At 37.8% G+C, this 20,121-nt stretch overlaps 1 protein-coding gene across 1 annotated transcript; it reads left to right on the forward strand.

Annotated features, from left to right (window-relative positions):
• The first annotated feature begins 6,206 nt into the window (after positions 1–6,206).
• On the forward strand, positions 6,207–18,063 carry LOC118800272 (C-type lectin domain family 4 member M-like). Its single transcript, XM_036560482.1, has 5 exons — positions 6,207–7,272; positions 10,238–10,405; positions 11,669–11,679; positions 13,106–13,179; positions 17,483–18,063. Exons 1-5 carry the CDS (start codon positions 6,207–6,209, stop codon positions 17,613–17,615), a joined length of 1,452 nt encoding a protein of 483 aa, XP_036416375.1. The 3' UTR covers positions 17,616–18,063.
• The last annotated feature ends 2,058 nt before the right edge of the window (positions 18,064–20,121 follow it).

The following is a 20,121-nucleotide window of genomic DNA, read 5'->3' on the forward strand; positions in this document are numbered from 1 at the left end:
TATTCAGTTATTAGTTAACTCTTCATTAAGCATTAGCTATTACTTAGTAATGATTAAGCACTTATCAATTAGTAATTAAGTACACTGTTAGTTGATAAGTTAGTTTGTCGTTAGTTTGTGGCTTGCTTACTCATTATATGTGTGCTAATTGCTGCTTATTACATTGTTAATTAACTAATAAGTATTTTTCTTCATATAAAGAAGTAACGTGATAACTTACTAGCACTTATGTGTTAATCCCACTAATTATCTGTTAATTAACTTTCCATCACCTCCGTATATTCAGTTGCTTCACTTTTCTCACTTTGGTTCTTGTTCATTAAAGATGCTTATGGTCACATCTGACCGTAAGATGAGCGCACACAAATTCACTGACGGTTTTGTTATTCATCACGTTCATCTTGGCATATCTGTACTCATATCTGGTAGGAGTGCATGTAAATGTGGGCATAAATGCTGGATATGTGGCTAATTAACCAAAACTATTATCAACATAATCTGTAATTGCAAAAATAAGAATAGAAAATTTCAATAATACTGATTTGTGTGCATGACAGTCCAGTACAAAAGTGGATGTTCTTACTTTACATGCACATTGATATAAACAAGTGCTGCAACTATTTCATGTTCCATTTAAAGACACAGTACACTGTGCTTTTGTTTCATACTACTGACTCACAAACACAGCTTCGGCCATACACTGCAATAATACAGCGTTTATTTTAGGGAATTAATTACACTAAACAATCACTCTACTATGTTAACAACACTGAGTATTTTGTTTTATTTCACATTTTATTTTTTCCAGTTGTTTTCATTTTAATACTATTAAGTTTGGTCAGCGGGGGAGGAGAGCACTCACTGCTGGACATCAAACTCCACCCACCAGCACGGCCATTAGCTTTCATGCCAAAGGAGGTGTTGGTAGGCTGGTTTCATGCACTGAAGCTGATTTGTCATTTATGCTCAAATCTCCACTTGTTTCCACATCGTACAAAATTGTTATGAATCAGACGCAGAGCAGTTCATACCTTATAAAAGGCAAAAAAAAAGGTGTTCTTTTTTTACGTAACTTTGATGATTAATGGCCATTAGATCTTTACATTTTGACCATTAATTACTTCTTAAATTCCACTTAATCAACCATTCAGTGCTTCTTAAATTCCTCTTACTTAATCATTAATTACTTCTTAAATTCCTCTTACTTAACCATTAATTACTGCTTTTGTGTCCCTCCAAGTAAAGTGACAACACAAAATCAGTAATTAATGGTTAAGTAAGAGGAATTTAAGAAGTAATTAATGGTCAAAATATAAAGATCTAATGGCCATTTTGTCATGATAGTGCACGAAAACTAACATATGTCTGTTGTAGCTCAGTATTTGAGCATTATAGTTCACTGCTAATGCTTAATCCGGACGTAATCGCGACTCTGTGAAAAGGGCCCATAGCCATTAGATCTTTACATTTCACTTAATCAACCATTCATTGCTTCTTAAATTCCTCTTACTTAATCATTAATTACTGCTTTTGTGTTGTCACTTTACTTGGAGGGACACAAAAGCAGTAATTAATGGTTAAGTAAGAGGAATTTAAGAAGCAATGAATGGTTGATTAAGTGAAATGTAAAGATCTAATGGCTATGGGCCCTTTTCACAGAGTCGCGATTACGTCCGGATTAAGCATTAGCAGTGAACTATAATGCTCAAATACTGAGCTACAACAGACATATGTTAGTTTTCGTGCACTATCATGACAATAGGAAGTGAATGGAAGCACTGATTTAACTGTAAACACAGCTAAAATGCTGTGTGGTGTAGCCCTGCTTACTGCTGCTGCAGCTGCTCACATCAAACAGTGTCTCTGTAGTTGTACAGCATGCCAGCGATTTCTGTAATATTTTTGTTTTTAAAAGAAATTAAAGTTCTTCTGTGTAGTATGAATTTGGTAGACGTTGTTTAGCTGTAGCTAGCTAGCAACGCTAGAAGCCATTTCTACCTGTAGCTGTGTTCCCAAAATAAGGAAGCTAGTTAGCTTTCATCAGCTGCTGCCACCAGTCGGCTAACGTGGAGCAGGTTCTGTGACACATTTAGCTACAGGATGGCAGCGACTTCTGACATAAACACAAACAAAAACTTTTATATGTAAAGTCTATTTTACAGACCTCGTTTAAACTGTATTAGCTTACGGTAGGCTAGCAGGCTACAGTCGCTAATTAGCTAGCCTACCGTTAGCAGTTTGAGCACCAGCTTCATGAGCAGCACACTTTAAAGCTAAGTTAGCTCTAACGCTAGCTATGTTAGCGATCTACCAAACCGCATTATTCTTATAGTTTCATGGCAATTTTTGAAGCAGCACTTCAGAAAACATCCACCTTTCACTGCTCAGTCAAAAACGAGACTCCTAGCTGAAAAAAAACATCTGAAAAAGCTGCTTCATGTTAGCCGGGCTAGTCTGGTTAGCAGTAGCTTCTAGCCAGTATAGCTAGCTTAATATAAACAGAGTCTATAACATTCATGCTACATATAAAAGCTCTTCTTTCTCTTGAAAACAGAAGATTACCGAATCGCTGGCGTGTTGTACAAAAACACAGAGACGGCCTGATGTGAAGCAGAACTGCAGTAAAAACAACACACAGCATCTCAGCTCTGTTAACAGTTAAATCAGAGCTTCCGTCCACTTCTCACTCTCACTGTCACAGCTGAGCAGGAAAACTAAAATACGGCTGCTGGAGCTCAGAGTCTGATCGCTACAGTACAGCTGTTGTAGCTCAGAGTCTGATCGCTACAGTACAGCTGTTGTAGCTCAGTGTTTGAGCGTTACAGTTCACTACTAAACATTTTGACATCGCGTCTGCAGTAGCTGTATGGAGAGGAAGTGAGTTTTACCCTGCTAATGCTTAAACCGGAAGTAATCACGAATCTTGTGAAAAGGGCCCATTAATCATCAAAGTCGCGTAAAAAAGTTACACCTTTTTTTTGCCTTTTATAAGGTTTGAACTGCTCTGCGTCTGATTCATAACAATTTTGTACGATGTGGAAAAAGTGGAGATTTGAGCATAAATGATAAATCCGCTTCAGTGCATGAAACCAGCCGACGAGCACCTCATTTACATATCATTTACATGAAGCACACCCTAATTCATGCAGATGTTTCAGTAGCCAGCCAATAAAACGGCAGTGTTTGGCATGAAAGCTAATGGCCGTGCTGGTGGGTGGAGTTTGATGTCCAGCAGTGAGTGCTCTCCTCCCCCGCTGACCAAACTTAATAGTATTAAAATGAAAACAACTGGAAAAAATAAAATGTGAAATAAAACAAAATACTCAGTGTTGTTAACATAGTAGAGTGATTGTTTAGTGTAATTAATTCCCTAAAATAAACGCTGTATTATTGCAGTGTATGACCGAAGCTGTGTTTGTGAGTCAGTAGTATGAAACAAAAGCACAGTGTAATGTGTCTTTAAATGGAACATGAAATAGTTGCAGCACTTGTTTATATCAATGTGCATGTAAAGTAAGAACATCCACTTTTGTACTGGACTGTCATGCACACAAATCACTATTATTGAAATTTTCTATTCTTATTTTTGCAATTACAGATTATGTTGATAATAGTTTTGGTTAATTAGCCACATATCCAGCATTTATGCCCACATTTACATGCACTCCTACCAGATATGAGTACAGATATGCCAAGATGAATGTGATGAATAACAAAACCGTCAGTGAATTTGCGTGCGCTCATCTTACGGTCAGATGTGACCATAAGCATCTTTAATGAACAAGAACCAAAGTGAGAAAAGTGAAGCAACTGAATATACGGAGGTGATGGAAAGTTAATTAACAGATAATTAGTGGGATTAACACATAAGTGCTAGTAAGTTATCACGTTACTTCTTTATATGAAGAAAAATACTTATTAGTTAATTAACAATGTAATAAGCAGCAATTAGCACACATATAACGAGTAAGTAAGCCACAAACTAACGACAAACTAACTTATCAACTAACAGTGTACTTAATTACTAATTGATAAGTGCTTAATCTATTACTAAGTAATAGCTAATGCTTAATGAAGAGTTAACTAATAACTGAATAATGGGAAACTAATAGCTGATTATTATATATTTAATGATTGATTAGCGACCCTTAATGTAAAGTGTTACCACTGCTTATTTGATGTGGAGCAAGCTAATAAGTAACTGTTACCGTGAATAAAGGGTACTTAATATGCCAGCTGAGTGTGGGGGTTGTTTGGAATATGTTAACTCCAACACTGATTGCATGGTATCTGGTCCCCACAACAGCACATACATGCACACTCATCAGATTGTTCTTATGAATACTTCTAGAACATTTAGAGAAAAGTATTATTTTACAGAACACAAAAATTCAGTCATTTTGAATTAAGCAGAAATACCCTTACTTTCTACTAATCCTTATGAAATGCATTTAATTATGTATTGTATGCAGCAGATGATACAAATGCAGTCTAATCTATTCTTAGGGCTGGGCAATATGACAATATCCTTATCATAATAAATTATCTTACAATATATTTTCCAATATGGCTCTCTGAGCACATCGTGGATACAGATCAATACTTAAACAGCACATCATAGCTGCATGTTTGACTACAAAGATTAAACACCATTTCCTCTGAAAGTACTGGAACAACAAGGCCAGTGCTTTTGTTTTTGCTATACATTTTGAAATGAAGATTAATATGGGATGATCAGAAATTCAGCTTTTATTTCCTGATATTTACATTTAGGTATGTTAAACAGCTTAGAACATGGCAAAATTGGTGACAGATCACCCAATTTTTAGGTGAGCAAATGTATTTGAACAAAAAATCTTAAAATAAATTAATTTTAACATTTGCTTGTACATCACTACATTTTTTTCTGAAGCCCTTTGTTGTGTTGGCAGTGTTTTGGGTCATTGTCTTGCTGCATAATGTAGTTACTCTCGATTGGATGCATTTCTCTGTAAATTGGCAGACAGGATGTTTCTGTAGACCTCCGAATTCAACCTGTTGCTACCATCATGAGTTTCATCATCAACAAAGATGAGTGAGGATGTTCCAGAAGCAGCCTTGCCAGTCCAAGCCATGACACTACCTCCACCATGCTAGACCGATTCACTTGTATGTTTTGGATCATGAGCAGTTCTTTTCTCACTCCACGCTTCGGCCTTTCTGTCACTTATACATTATAGAATGTAAAGAATGGTTTTATCAGTTCATAAAATTGTTCCTGATGTTTTGTGGCTCATCTCTGTATTTATTTGTGACCTCCAATCTGGCTTTCTGATTCTTACTGCTGATAAGTGGTTTGAATTTTGTGGTACGGCCTTTATATTTCTCCTCTCGAAGTCTTCTTTAAATGATGTATTGAGATATCTTCACCCCTGCCAGTGGCGGTTGTTGATGGTCTCTGACTGTAGTTTTTGGTTTTGTCGTCACAGCTCTCACAATGTTTCTGTCATCAACTGCTGTCTTGACTGACCTATTTGATGCCTTGTTGTTAGCAGTGTGCTAAATACTCCCTGGTATTCAGGAGGTCCTGTATTGGCTGGCTGCTTCAGTGTAGGCTGGCTGCTAAAACATCATAGCAGTGCTGATACTTCAATGGGACCAAAATGTTTGGTTTACAATTCTTTTGGAAATACTCTTTTCTAATTTTGGTAATGTGCTGTTCCTCACATTATTTGAAATTGCACACATCTCCTCTTTTGTCTTTGTCTGTTAGGCCATACACACCATTAGTTTGTGGCCTGGGCCTCTCTTGTGAACAGTAAAAAAACAGGAACAATAGAAAACACCAAAGACTGCATTTGTTTCCTTTTGAATGAATATGGTGTTATATCAATATCTACAACTCACATAAACAGGCGCTGAAGTTTTGTTATGAAATCCATGTTGTCTGAACAGCTGCTACATTTGAAAAGTCTTGTAATTTAATGAATTTCTTTCTAGCTTCAGGAAACAACACTGAAAGGAGCAGATACTACAGAGTGGCTACAGTGTGTCTTGGGCTGCTGTGTGTTGTCCTTCTGGTTGTCATTACACTTAAGACTATAGAGAGAGACCAGTTACAGACCAGCTACACCAACCTGATTAGAGAAAGAGACCAATTACAGACCAGTTACACCAACCTAGTTACAGAAAAAGACCAGTTAAACTCCAGTTACAACAATCTGATTATGGAAAGAGACCAGTTACAGACCAGTTACAACAACCGAATTATAGAGAGAGAGCAGTTACAGACCAGATACACCAACTTGATTACAGAAAGAGACCAATTACAAACCAGTTACACCAACCTAATTACAGAAAGAGACCAGTTAAACACCAGTTACAACAAGCTGATTATAGACAGAGACCAGTTACAGACCAGTTTCACCAACCTAATCATAGAGAGAGACCAGTTACAGACCAGATACAACCTAATCACAGAGAGAGACAAGTTACACACCAATTTCAATGTCCTAATCACAGAGAGAGACCAGTTACAGACCAGATACAACAAGCTAATCACAGATAGAGATCAGTTACAGACAAGTTACAACAACCTAATCACAGAGAGAGACAAGTTACAGACCAATTTCAATGCCATAATCAGAGAGAGAGACCAGTTACAGACCAGATACAACAAGCTAACCACAGATAGAGATCAGTTACAGACAAGTTACAACAACCTAATCACAGAGAGAGAAAATTTACACACCAATTTCAGTGCCCTAATCAGAGAGAGAGACCAGTTACAGACTAGATACAACAACCTAACCACGGATAGAGATCAGTTGCAGACAAGTTACAACAACCTAATCACAGAGAGAGAAAATTTACACACCAATTTCAGTGCCCTAATCAGAGAGAGAGACCAGTTACAGACTAGATACAACAACCTAACCACGGATAGAGATCAGTTGCAGACAAGTTACAACAACCTAATCACAGAGAGAGACCGGTTACAGACCAGTTATAACAACCTAATCATAGACAGAGACCGTTTACAGACCAGTTACACCAACCTGATTAAAGAGAGAGACCGGTTACAGACCAGTTACACCAACCTGATTAAAGAGAGAGACCAGTTACAGACCAGTTACACCAACCTAATCACTGAAAAACAAGAGCTACAGGTTAAAATTCTGCAAATAGCAAATGAAAAGGGACAATTACAGAGCAGCTACGACACCATGAGAAACCAAATGGACCTTTTGCAGACGGAGAAAAACAGACTTCAGCAGAAGCTGAATTACTTACGTGAGTAAATACTTGAAAACTCATTTAAGTGACAGAAAAAAATTCACAGCTGTCCCAGGAACGGCTCTGTGGACAGGATGTTAAACATCTAAAGTGCATGCTTTGAGGTTTATATGCTGATACAGCCTCTTTGGGTGCTTAAACATGAGAATAAAGATGAGCAGCTGGTAAAGTGTAAAGGTTCAGCTCAGTCAGCCTAACCACAAGCACTACAGAGATATTATTTTTAGCAAATTCAGAAAGATAACTACGAGTTTACTTCTTCATGTGTACATTTTGTAGACAGCAGAAATAATTACATTGCTTTACATAGGTGGGGACTTGAGTCATTTGACTTTGACTTGAGTGAGACTTGAGTCATGAATTTGATGACTTTACATCACATCAAAGAAGACTCAACTTAGACTTGATCAGCAATGGCTCAGTCTTTGACTTTGATTTGACTCTTATGATTTGAAAAAAAATGAGACTCAAAGTGGAAGAAACAGAGATGTCTGGCTGCAGGCGGTTACTTTTACACAATTTGTTACTTTTTATGTGAATGGATTAATTTTCTGGTGTAGGCCTGCCCGAACTGCATCAGATGTAAATACGATATATAGAAACATCATCAAATGCCTTTTATTATGCTCATGCTTGGTTTATTTTATATTATATAATTTTATATATTATAAGCATCAATAAGCCCTCGCTCAGCAAGTAAACTCCAGTCTTACTAGACAAACTTACCAGGCTAACAATAACAGAAACAGAGCAGGGCTTAATATACAATCCCAATTCTGAAAACAACACAAAAAATATATGTAATATTTGACCTTCAGCAACTTTTTTGATTTTTGGCTAAATCCAAACTTGATGCCTGCAACACATTCCAAAAAAGTTGGGATAGGAAACTTTTGAAACTTTTCACAGGTAAACAGGTGAATAGGTTACAGGTCACACTGTCATGATTGGATATAAATAGAGTATTCACGAAAGGCTCAGTTGCCACTTTTGAGAAAACCTACACAAATAGTCCAACAGAATGTTTCTCAACACAATTGTAAGGAATTCAGGGATTTCATTATATATACATTATATAACCTTATTAAAAGATCTCAGAGGAATCTCTGTGCATAAATAGCAAGGCAGAAACCAACAATGAATGGCTGTGACCTTTGATTCCTCATCTGTTTACCTAATCACTGTTTACATTTTTGCTAGTGTCACAACTTGCTTTTTGCTGTCACCCCACAGTTATTGTATTTTTATACACCATTACCTCTTTTTGTTTGGTACATTTTTTTTAAATCTTGGTTTAATGTTTTTCCCCTGTTTTGCTGTTCTCTGAGCTGATTAACCTAATAATGAAAATAACAGTTAATACAAATTCACAATGTATCTTGCGTCATTTATGGTATGTGATAAAATGCAACATAGCCTACATAAGAAAACAATGAAGATTTTCTTACAAAAATCTTAAGAAAATAATTAAGATTATCTCAAGAGAATATATGAGAACTTTGTACATTTTTTCGAGAATTGCATTTAAGAACATTCTTATAAACTTTTTAGTGTCAGTCTTAAGAACCTTCACAAGTTTTTTCTTAAGAAAGTTTTAGTAAATCTGGCCCCAGGTCTTCAGTACAACTATAACGAAAAAGGGAAAAAAAATCAAAGTGGCAACAAGCAATTCAAATGGTTTTATTTAGATCAAATAAATACTTTAAAACATTGTGAAGCAACATTTGACATCAATTCTAATCAACTTTTGCTCTGTTTCACTTTTTACAGTGTAGTCTGACCAGCTTGGCTGCAAAGTAACAGTCTTCAATACCAATATTCAGAAATTTAAAGTTTTACAATACATACTACTGAAGCATTCGCTATCACATACACAGTAAAGAATATATTATTTGAATGTCTTACAAGCTTCAAATGCCCTAGTTTTAGCTTAAATATGTATGAAAGAAAAAGTAAACCACCCCATATGGAAATCTGATATATGGGCATATATGCACATGTATCATAAAGGCATATATTTCAAAATATATGTATATTTATTCCATTTTAATCCTTTTACTACATAGCTTATAATGTGCATGTATTTAGAGTTTAGTTATGTAGCTAGTATATTAGTGTTCACTTCAATAGGACGTATGTGGAAGAAACAAAGAGGATGCATTAATTTTATATTTTATATAACATGAAGCCAGGATATATGAGTAGTATATGCTTTTCACATATGAATAATGTGGCATAGGCAGAAAATAAGTAGCAGGAAACAGCACTTTATGCAAATGCTCTGTATTGGACAGCAGCAGCAGGGGAGAACCGCTGCTCAGCGCTGGCTGAAACGGCCAAGATATCAGGCAGGTCACTTCTAGCCTTACGGTCTCCATGGCAGACAATAAACCCACACAAACATAACCTCTTAACCTGACATAGAATAATATAAGCAACACGTTTTAAACCCACAACAACTTGGCGCCTCTTGTTAGGCTGTGCACGTGGCTGCTCTGCAAGTAAATATATGTCCCATATTTAAAAATTGCCCATTTCAAATAAGCGGCCAAATATGTAACAAATATGTCAATATGTGACATAAAATGAGTTGAATATAAGGGAATTCCACCTATGACAATATATGCCATACAATTGAAACCCACATACTGCCATATAGATGGTATGTAATGGTCCCATAATGGTCCCATTCAGATTTCTGTATGGGACCATTATTTTGCTGCTAATATAAGCTATAAAATCTCATAAGTGCCCAAGCGAATATCTTTATTTAAAAGGTAGGTTAAAAAAAGCTATGCAATATGAATCAATATGAAATAATGTAATGAAATGTGCAGTGGGCGCATGCTCATAATTTCATGATGGTTATATGTCTGTCAAATCAATGAGTATTGTAAATTCATTGCTTAGACAAATGCATGGAGCAAGGTTGGAAGTGTCTCTTAATTTTCTGTTCTAACAGATGAGCACACTGAGTTGGGATGGTTGTACTTCAGGTCCAGTCTTTACTACATTGCTTGTGAGAATAAGAACTGGGATGAAAGCAGACGGTACTGCAGGCAGAGAGATGCTGACCTGGTGATCATGAACAGCAGACTAGAACAGGTAAGAGATGGAGAAAAAGAAAGATGTGGAACATAGGAAAACCAGCTAGAAATGAGCTGCAGTAGTCAAGTCTCAAGATGATAAGAGACTGAACAAACACCTCGTATGCCTTCCGAAAGAGAAAGGGTTGAATCCTCTGGATGTTGTAGAGGAGAAACTTGCATGACCGAGTCAGTTTTGCAACATAAGCTGAGAACGATAACTGGCCATTCAGAATCACACCAAGACTGCATCTTCAGATGGAACGACCAAGGAGTTCTCTAATGAGATTTCAAGATCATGGTGAGGGCCTGTAATTGCAGGGATACAGGAATAGCAACTCAGTTTTACTAGATTTCAGCTTCAAGTGGTGAACTGAAGAAGTGTCAGAAGGTGGAAAGGAAAGGATTAGATGAGTGTTATTACCATAGCAGTGGTAGGAGAAGCCATGAAAGAATATTACATCACAAAGTGAGTGAATGTAAAGTGAAAAGAGAACAGGCCCCAGCATAGAGCCAATTATAGTAAACTGTTTCATGTTTCGTGTTTGAGAATTCAAGTCTTCTCCAATTCATGTAGACATGAATTAAAGTTTAACACATATTTTCTTTACCCACACAATAAAAATTAAATAGTCCTGCTGAAATTCTAATCACTATGACACACTAGCTTTTCCTTCTTATTTTTCTAGTTCTACAAATTACATTTACACAGATGAAAATTAATTTTCAACTAGTAAATATTTAATTCTTGATATCAGAAATTCGGTTTGCACATTTCCACTAGTAAATATTGCATTTTAACTAACAAATTTTAGTAGTAGAAAATGTACATGTGTAAATTGAATTCAGTTGTAAAATCCATTGTAAACTGAAAAACAGGATTACTGCCAGAGTGATTCATGAAACTTTTGTCTGATGTGGAAACAAGTGGAGATTTGAGCACAAATGATGAATCTGCCAGCCTTCCAGCACCTCATTTACATGTAGCACGACCTAATTCATGCAGATTTTTCAGTAGGAGCTAATAATAAATTAATAATAAATAACGAATGATAGCATTCAGCTGTCAGCTTGTGAGGCGGCGACTGTTCTTGTAGGCAGGGTCCCCCTACACACCAAACTTTATAGAGTTAAAATTATGGACACTGGAAAGAATAAAAGACAGTAGAATGATGTGATTTTGTGGACAAATTATGTTCCTAAAATAACATTTAAACTGTATTATTGCAGTGTATGAGATGCTTCTGCACTAGTTGTGGTTTGTATTGTTTATTTACGTGTAATAAGCAGTGGCGTCTCTGTATTAGGGGCCTGTGTGGTAGGGCTGTCCGATACATTCCAAATATCTTCCTGTATCTGTTGTTTAAATGCCTGTGGGCTACCTATGTCTCCTAGTAGTCTACATTTGATGCGCATAGGGCCAGCTCCTCAGATTTTGTCTAACCAAGTTAGCAGTTAAAAAACACTGCGCACGTTCAATGCGCTTTCAATAACCAGCTGTGGGACACGATCACGCTGGCCCCATGCTGAGAGCATTCAATAAAAAATAATAAATTTACATTCGCCCAGACGTTTAGCAAACGTTCACAGCATGGCGTTGCTACGCAGCTAGCCATTGTTCCTCATCAGCTGTGGTAGCCAGTCATTAAGGCAGGGCAATATAATGAGTCATGTCGAAGATGTAATAAAAGTTAAATTTGGTACCCTGCCATTACAGCAGAAATTAGAGAATAAACATTTGGGACACACCAGCCAGAGGATTTCAACATCATTCAGTCTGGAAAGGAATAAAACTGCTCCTTCAATCTGCTATGGATGGCTGTAGCATCACCAGGGATCGAACTCACGATCTCCTGATGATAGAGCCAACGCTTAGATGGTTGGCTCTATCATCAGCTGCCTTCACCTTTAATTATTTTTCGATTTTCTCTCCAATTCTGTCGTTTCCAATTCCGCTTGCTACTTAGGACTCCCCCAATCACACAATACTATCAGGAGGGTGAAGGCTAACACAGGCTTCCTCCGAGACCTGCGAAACCAGCCACCGCTTCTTTTCGAACTGCTGCTCACTCAACATCATTGGACAGCTGAACGCGCTCTGAGAAAAGCGCCAACCGCCAGTCAGCTAACAGACATCTGCGCTGACTAGCATCACATTGAGTGATGGGGGAGAAGGGAGGGCCATCCTACCCACCCAGAGAGAGCGAGGCCAATTGTGCTCCCTTGGACTCCCGGCTACGGATGGCTGTAGCATCACCAGGGATCGAACTCGTGATCTCCTGATGATAGGGCCAACGCTTAGACGGTTGTGCCACTTGGGAGCCTGTTGTGTTATTGCCCGGAAAGCAATGATGTGTTTCCCTGCTCTGAAATGTTGCTTTGGATATGTAGCTGCAGGCCATAATGATTGTGTACTGATAGATAACTTTAGATTTGCTCCTGCACAAAACATTTGTGAAATTTGCTTATGCTCATTTTACAGTCAGATTTGAGTGCATGCAACTGTGCCGACCACTACTTTCAGATTTACCACTATTTTACTATTTATCACTATTTGTGACCCCTGGTTCCTATCACCACCACTGTAAAGAAATTTGAGTTGGTAAGTTTCTCTAAAATGAACCATTTTACACCAAATCACACCAAATCTGAATGACCTTTTTTTTGTAAATTTACCTGTAATGCTGCTCCTACTTTCACAGGATTTCCTTGCCAGTATTTTAGACATAAGGAAAAGCCCATAGTTTTGGATTGGTCTGACTGACAGAGACACAGAGGGCTCATGGAGATGGGTGGACGGCTCAGCACTGACCACTGAGTAAGACTGAGAATATACATGTAAACGAGTGTTACTCACATCTGGTGAAGAAAATATTTAAATTAGAATTTTCTGTGCTCACTACATGCAAACACTGTTCCTTGTTACCATCATTATGAGCCTCTGGGCAAGCGTCCAGGGGATTTTTCTCAAAGCAGTATAGCTTTAACCAAAAGTTGAGGACTGACCAATAGGAATGTTCCTTAGCTCTTCTCCTATTGGACAGGCCTTTTTTGGCTTCAAGCAGTCTTAAAGGAGCAATAAGTGATGTTCACAAGCAAAAAATATCATTGTCATCGTCTTTGGTAAGTTTTTTTCATGACAGACTCACGTGAGATGAATAATTACTTTAAAGGCTTATATAAAACCATTTTATCATAATGAGCCGTGGGTCCTCACATGGGCAATGCAATGTTTAGATCATGCAAAAAGACCAAAAGTTTATTCAGTGCAGTAACTGGTGACAGGTGAGCTGTGTGTTTCTAAATTTTGAATGGAAAAATTGACCATTGATGATCATCGCTACTCTTTACAAACAGAAATGATGGGGACTCGGCAGCAAGTAAAGTTACACCATGTGAAAAATGGAAAAAGAAACAAAACAAGAAAACTAAGAGTCGGTAAAAGACCAGAATGAGGGTACAGAACAGAGGATTTTAGAGTGAAGTAGAATGTTTACCTGCAGTGTCGATATGCCCAAAAAGTTACATGCTTTAATCTTTAAAAAGTATAAATATGCATCAAAGTATAGCAGTATTTTGGTGCTAGAATACACGCTAATAGAATTCCTGCTGTATACCCGAGCAAAAGCTTTTATGGATCTACAAATAGAAGTTGTCCATATGACTCTAGTTTCCACTCGGCAGCATTTAGTATTGATGTGAAAGTGTTTGGTCCAAATCAGGAAGAGTAAATAATAAGCTGACCTGCTGTCACTTTCTCAGTCAGGTCAGTTTCAACTGTGAGTGATAGCAAAGGTAGAAAACGATTTACGTTTGAAACTTGATATCAAATAAACATTACATAGCGCTGCTCGATGCGTTTGGTAGCTGTTGTGTGTTATATGAACAGATATTGGTTAAATTGATTATGACAGCTGTGTCAGTTATTGACTACACAGAATTGAAAAAAGCATTTTTTTGTAGTTCCCATTAACTTAACTCCCACATCTTTTGGGTGACATTGATAACACAGACTGTCGTTCTGCTGTCAAATGAGGAGAGAGCGACTGCCTCTCCACAACATAGGGGAGCAGTATAGAAGCTTTGTATCACCCACGCCACTGGGTGTCAGTATAGAATCCCCAGAACATTGACCTCTGAAGTTGTGTCGTCATCCTGTAGTTGGCGCCAGGCTCTCATGCTTACATGAGGAACTCTGGGAACATTTTTGATGACCATCCTGTGGTAATGAAAAATGTTCCAAAGCTGATTTATTTTGTTCTGTGAACATTCTTCTCTGGAAGAATCACTGGATCCAATGAGGATCCTAAAAAGTTCAAATCTGAATATTACTACATATAAGCTAATGCTACTGTGCACTGAACTGACATCTTTAGACTGGCAGCCTCCTTAAAAAAGCACAAACTAGCACACTTTGCCAATGTGGTGTGTATTTCCATGTACAGAATGAGGGCAGATAAAAAGAGGTCAGAACAAAAGAAGCAGGTTTTCCCTTTTAAGTCATGTAGGTTACAATGCTGTTATCTGTCCTGATGCTCACTGAAATATGATACATCTTTCCGTTCTGTTCATAGCTTACTTTGCCCAGCTCTACAAGCTTAACGTTACTAACACTCAGGCTAATTCAGTACAGTCTCATCTTAATATTACTGCTTACCTCTGATAATCTGATTTAGGCTATCAGGATATCCTAATTATTATTTTAATAATGGCAGCATTTTCTGATAAGGACTTTCACCACCTTCTTGTTCGAATTATCCCATTCCACCTTAAATAGTGCGACAGAGACATTATGCTAATTACTGCAAGAAGCTGACTTTAGCTTCATCAAGAGCTGAAAGACAAGAAAGGGATGAGGAGGTTGACAGGCCATTAACATTAACTTATTTTCATTGTTTCATTGAGCCTATAGGTCAGTATTTTTTTGTCCCTATTATCTGCTCCTTTATATTTAAAATCCAAATATGCTTTTGTCACATCTGAGACAAAAATGTTTTTATTTTACTACGTATTCTTTCTTTCTCTCTGTTTTTTTTAACTCCAGCAACTGTTTTCATTGTATGAACAGTTCATGATGAACAGATAACACAATAATATCGGTCCATAATTACTTTGGAGTAAATCATATCACATTAATGTACATTAACTGTAAAAGGGAGAATTCCATGATTTTTCAAACTTTCTACATAAATGTGTACAATGCATTCAAACAAAATCATTCTAATTGATTTAAAGTAAAATGCTCTGTGTTTGGCCCTTGTCAGCGTCGCTGAGATCATCACGCAATGAGCGAAACGACTGTTCATTTACCATCTGTAATGTAGCAGACCTTGATGTGTAAGATAATCATTATTCACTTCATCTGTGAGTGATGATAATGTTTTGGCTCATCACTCAATGTGTAATTTATTGTTGTGTGTAGTACCGGTTGGCTGATACACCAGGTGGCCAATTTTCAGAATTTTTGAGCACTGGCAAAAAGACACCCACAATGCACTGAGACACTACACTGACTAACAATATACAGAAATATACTGATTGTTTGTGTGATGTAACTCTACACACTGTGACAACTGTCAACAGAGGAGACTCCCTATGAACACAACTTAGATTACAATAGACACCAGACTCTCAGTCTATGTGTAGGTGGAGCATCTGAGGTTGAGCCTACATATAACGTGACAGTGTAAACAGAAATATGCAAAAGCACAAACAACAGTTTCGGTATTTACAAATAGTTTATAGTGCAGAAGAAACATGGTTCTGGTCTCTGGTCTACATTCTGTATTAGCTGTAGTTAGAATTTCAAATTAGCTGCCCCATAGAATTCCTGAAGAAGAATATCTGGTCAGCTTTCTACGTTATATGACACATACAGAAATGCAACCTTTTTCTGTGGATCCTCTGGATATTTTGGATTTTGAATTGCCAGGAACCACAGTTTGCACAGTTCAGTGTCCCTTGATTATTAGTGGTGGCTTTGCTTTCAATCTCTTATAATTTTTGATAAATTTGCACTCAGGCACAGCACAAACGGTCAGTTTAGTTTTGTAGTGGCTGTTGTAGCATTATCACCAACATAATCTCAGTCTCATATATGTTTTGCACACAACTGTCAGGATTTTGTCAGTTGTGCTCTGATTGGCTGTCTGCATATCTGTGTATACGCATTTCTGTGTTGTGTTTTTTCATCATTTGGATAAGAAACAAAGTTTACAGACTTCTCCGAAGCATCAGTGTTACAAAGCCAGTGCAGATAAAAAGACAAGGTTTAAGTTTACTTAACTGTTTGGGATTGTTACAAAGAGTGTAGTTGCAACAGGCTTGGGTCAGTACAGAGAGCAGGACAACCGAAACAGGAGGGACATCGAGAGTAAAACAAGAAACCAGTCCAGGATCGAAAACCAAATGAGGAAACAGTACACAGCAATACAGTCAAAAAAGGCAAAAACATGAAAGGACAAGTAAAAAAACATGTCATACACAGAAAAGGCTTTTCAGACAAAAGACCACTCAGTATGCAACAAAAGGAGCTGACGATACTTCACAATCTGCTAAACTAAAGCTCTGGCTTATATACTGACGAACTGATTACATGTAATAGAAAACAGGTGTGCAAAGTAAAAACTCTGGTGAAGTGGAGCGCTGAAAGGGAAATCCATTGGCTGATAGTGATGACAGAGAAGTCATGTAATCTCCCATTGAATCATGGGAGTTTTCATTACAGTCCATGGACTCAAGTGAGCCCGCAGCAGAACAGGAACAAGCAGAGGAGGCGTCCTCGGCAGAAGGCGTAGCAATCAGGCTGTGATTGGTCATTTTGAATGTCAATCAAACAGCCTCTTCCTGACAAGGGAGGCAATTCTTGGCCATATTATACAGTAAAAAGTACCAGACTGACAATACCAAGACTCCTAACACTACAAGGGTGTACACTTTTGTAAATTGTAAAGTTATTCTGGATAAAAGCAAATACATAAATGTGAAGAGAACCTAAGTATTTGGACTTAATAGGACTTAAAATGCATGAATCAGCAAAGTTCTTTAGTTGTCTTTAATTCTTATTTCTCAAATTTCAAGGCTAATCTGCTAACCAGCACCTGATTGTGTTTGGGTTTCAGGTACTGGGATGATGGAGAACCAAATAATAAGGGTGATGAAGACTGTGCAGAGTTTCAATTAGACAATAAGAGGTGGAATGATATGCCCTGCTCTGTTAAACATTGGTTTGTCTGTGAGAAACGTGCTGAGTGATGGTGTAATACATGCATTTTGGTTATTTATGTAATTATGATTTTTGCGTCATATTGCACCATGTATAAGTCATAACTCTATTTCATAACTCTATGTATAAAGCAACTACAAATATTCATGTAATGATGTCATATAACATTGGCTTTCTGTTGGTTCTAACGCTGTCATTTCAATATTTGTGTTGCCTGTTTTGCTTCAAAATAAGTTGGTTGGAAAAACCAAGGAGGTGTTTTCTGCACGTATACATTAGTGCCATCTTTTCGGCCCATGTAAAAACAGTCACCCAAACCTATGTGGAATTTGCATGGGCATTTTTTGAGTTGTGCTGCAAAGCTGGCAAAGTCATGTTAGAGGATGTCTGTGAGCTACAGAAACCCAGAAGGCCAAGACCTTTTTTTAATAACATACCAAAAACAGCAAAAAACCTTTCGAGCATCACCTGCACACTTTTTCTTCACCACTCTTTTTTTCCACTACTGAGGTGAGCCAGACAAGTAACATACAAAAATATATACATTGCCTATACTGGTCACTCAGAATGGTCATGCTAGTTGACCAGCATACCAGCATGCTGGTCTATAATGTTTTTTCAAGCAGAGTCATCCGGTCCCTGAGAGCCTTGCAGTGGTAATGTTGTCCATGTCCACATTGTCCTTTAGTGAGGCAGAAAAAAGATATATATATTTAAACAGCTTTTAATGACCTGAAAAATCAGGCCTTTTTACTTTGATTTTTGCTCTATGAAAGTTTGATTTTGTCATTTTTTTCTTCCATATTCACTGTTAATTTTAAGGACGTGATTGTAATATAACAGAAATAGCAATAAATCATGAACACATGATGGCTTTTTATGTATGATGGATTTTTATGTATTCATTGTCTATGCTGCTGATGATTCATGATAAGGATTCATTTGATTGTTGCTGTCTGTGCTGTGTTTGATTCACCTTTAGACCCACAATAATCAGTATCAGGTGGCAGAAATAATGATCTGGCATGGAGCGAAAGAGACACTGGATACATGTTTGTGGAATTTAATGCTATGCAGCCTCTACATGTACCTAAAGTTTATGCTTGGTAGACACTGGTAATCTTGCGCACCAGTCATGAAATCGTGTCCCAGATATGCTCAATGGGGGGCAAATCAGTGAAAGCGCAGGCCGGGGACGAGGTGGCACACAGTGATTATCCAGGAACTATAGGACTATAGGACTGTTTGAGGGTCAGTGATAGCCAAAGCAATGAGCTGTGAGTGTAGAGGTTCCACTGCTTTAAACAGAGTGGATGGTTATCTGTTGACATGCAACGCATCCCAACTGTTTCCTAAGGTCTGTGATGTGGCTGTTTGGTCCATCACAGCTATGAACACCAGCTGTCTGTCTTCCCATTTGTTTGTGCATCATGTAGTCCAGACCCCTCACTTCGTTGAGTCCGACCCTCCTCTACCCACTGACGCAATACTCTCATCATTGTGGTTGCATTCTGTCCAACCAATGTCCCGGGCGAGCTGCTGTAAATAAAGAGATGGACATGGACTGTGGAGCGTCTTTTTAGCCAAGCATCAGTGACCCGATCATCGAAACTGGCACACACATAAGTGTCTCTATTTTCTGTTTCTCTGTTTTCATGGTGATGAATGTGAGTAACCGAGTGCTTAAATTCCTACAAAACCTCTGATCAATAAACAAACACCCATGAGTGTAACTTAGTCCACTTTAGCCCTAACAGTCCAGCATCCGGACCAAATGAAAAAGACACAACATCACAAAAAAAACAAAACTGTGGTGGGTCTTTACAGAATAAACTGGGCATGAAAACAGCCTTATATTCTTCAGAGATGTTAGCTAACAAATACTGCTATCCGAGGCTGCAGCTACTGAAGCTGTAAAAGTATTGATACTTGCATAAAATAAATACACAAGTAAAAGTACCTTACCCAACTACTTAAGTACAGTACTTAAGAAAATCTACTTAAGTACTGAGTAGTGGAACTTACTACATCTAGCATTTATCAGCATAAGAGCTAAAGATTATGCAGCTCTGTTCTTCTCTTTTTGGGATTCCTTTACTCACTTTAGTTGAAATAAAAGTAATATGATTTGAAAAATACTAATGAGAGTAAAAATCCATCAGTATTTTACTTAAGTACATGACCTTGGTTGAATGCAACTAGCTCCTACCCACCTCTGAATAGGATTATAAAGACATGTTCTTAGCATGACATTAAAGGCAGTTTTAGCTGAATTGCATTTCGTCACTCGGCCAGATGCTAAACCGTATGTATTGCCCCACCACTTTTGGAGGTGTGGTGCCACCCGTGCCCATGTCCCACATCCACAAAGAGCTGTAGAGCTGGACCACTTTAATACTGGTGACCCCAGACTGAAGACACTGCAGGCAGCGCATTCAGCTTAGCAGCCGCTGTAAATCGTTTTTAATTGTTCAGCCTAACTAGTGCATTGTTCTTTCTTTCTTGTGTGGCAAAATGAAGAATAAAATGTTGGCT

The sequence above is a fragment of the Colossoma macropomum genome, unplaced genomic scaffold (assembly GCF_904425465.1).
Source record: "Colossoma macropomum unplaced genomic scaffold, Colossoma_macropomum, whole genome shotgun sequence".
NCBI lineage: Eukaryota > Metazoa > Chordata > Actinopteri > Characiformes > Serrasalmidae > Colossoma > Colossoma macropomum.

Bases quoted from the DNA above. Each gene is read 5' to 3' on its own strand.
- LOC118800272 (XM_036560482.1), top strand. From the start codon at position 6,207: ATGGAAAGAGACCAGTTACAGACCAGTTACAACAACCGAATTATAGAG. The intron at 7,273-10,237 runs GTGAGTAAATAC...CTGTTCTAACAG, and splicing joins GCAGAAGCTGAATTACTTAC to ATGAGCACACTGAGTTGGGA. The intron at 13,180-17,482 runs GTAAGACTGAGA...TTTGGGTTTCAG, and splicing joins GGCTCAGCACTGACCACTGA to GTACTGGGATGATGGAGAAC.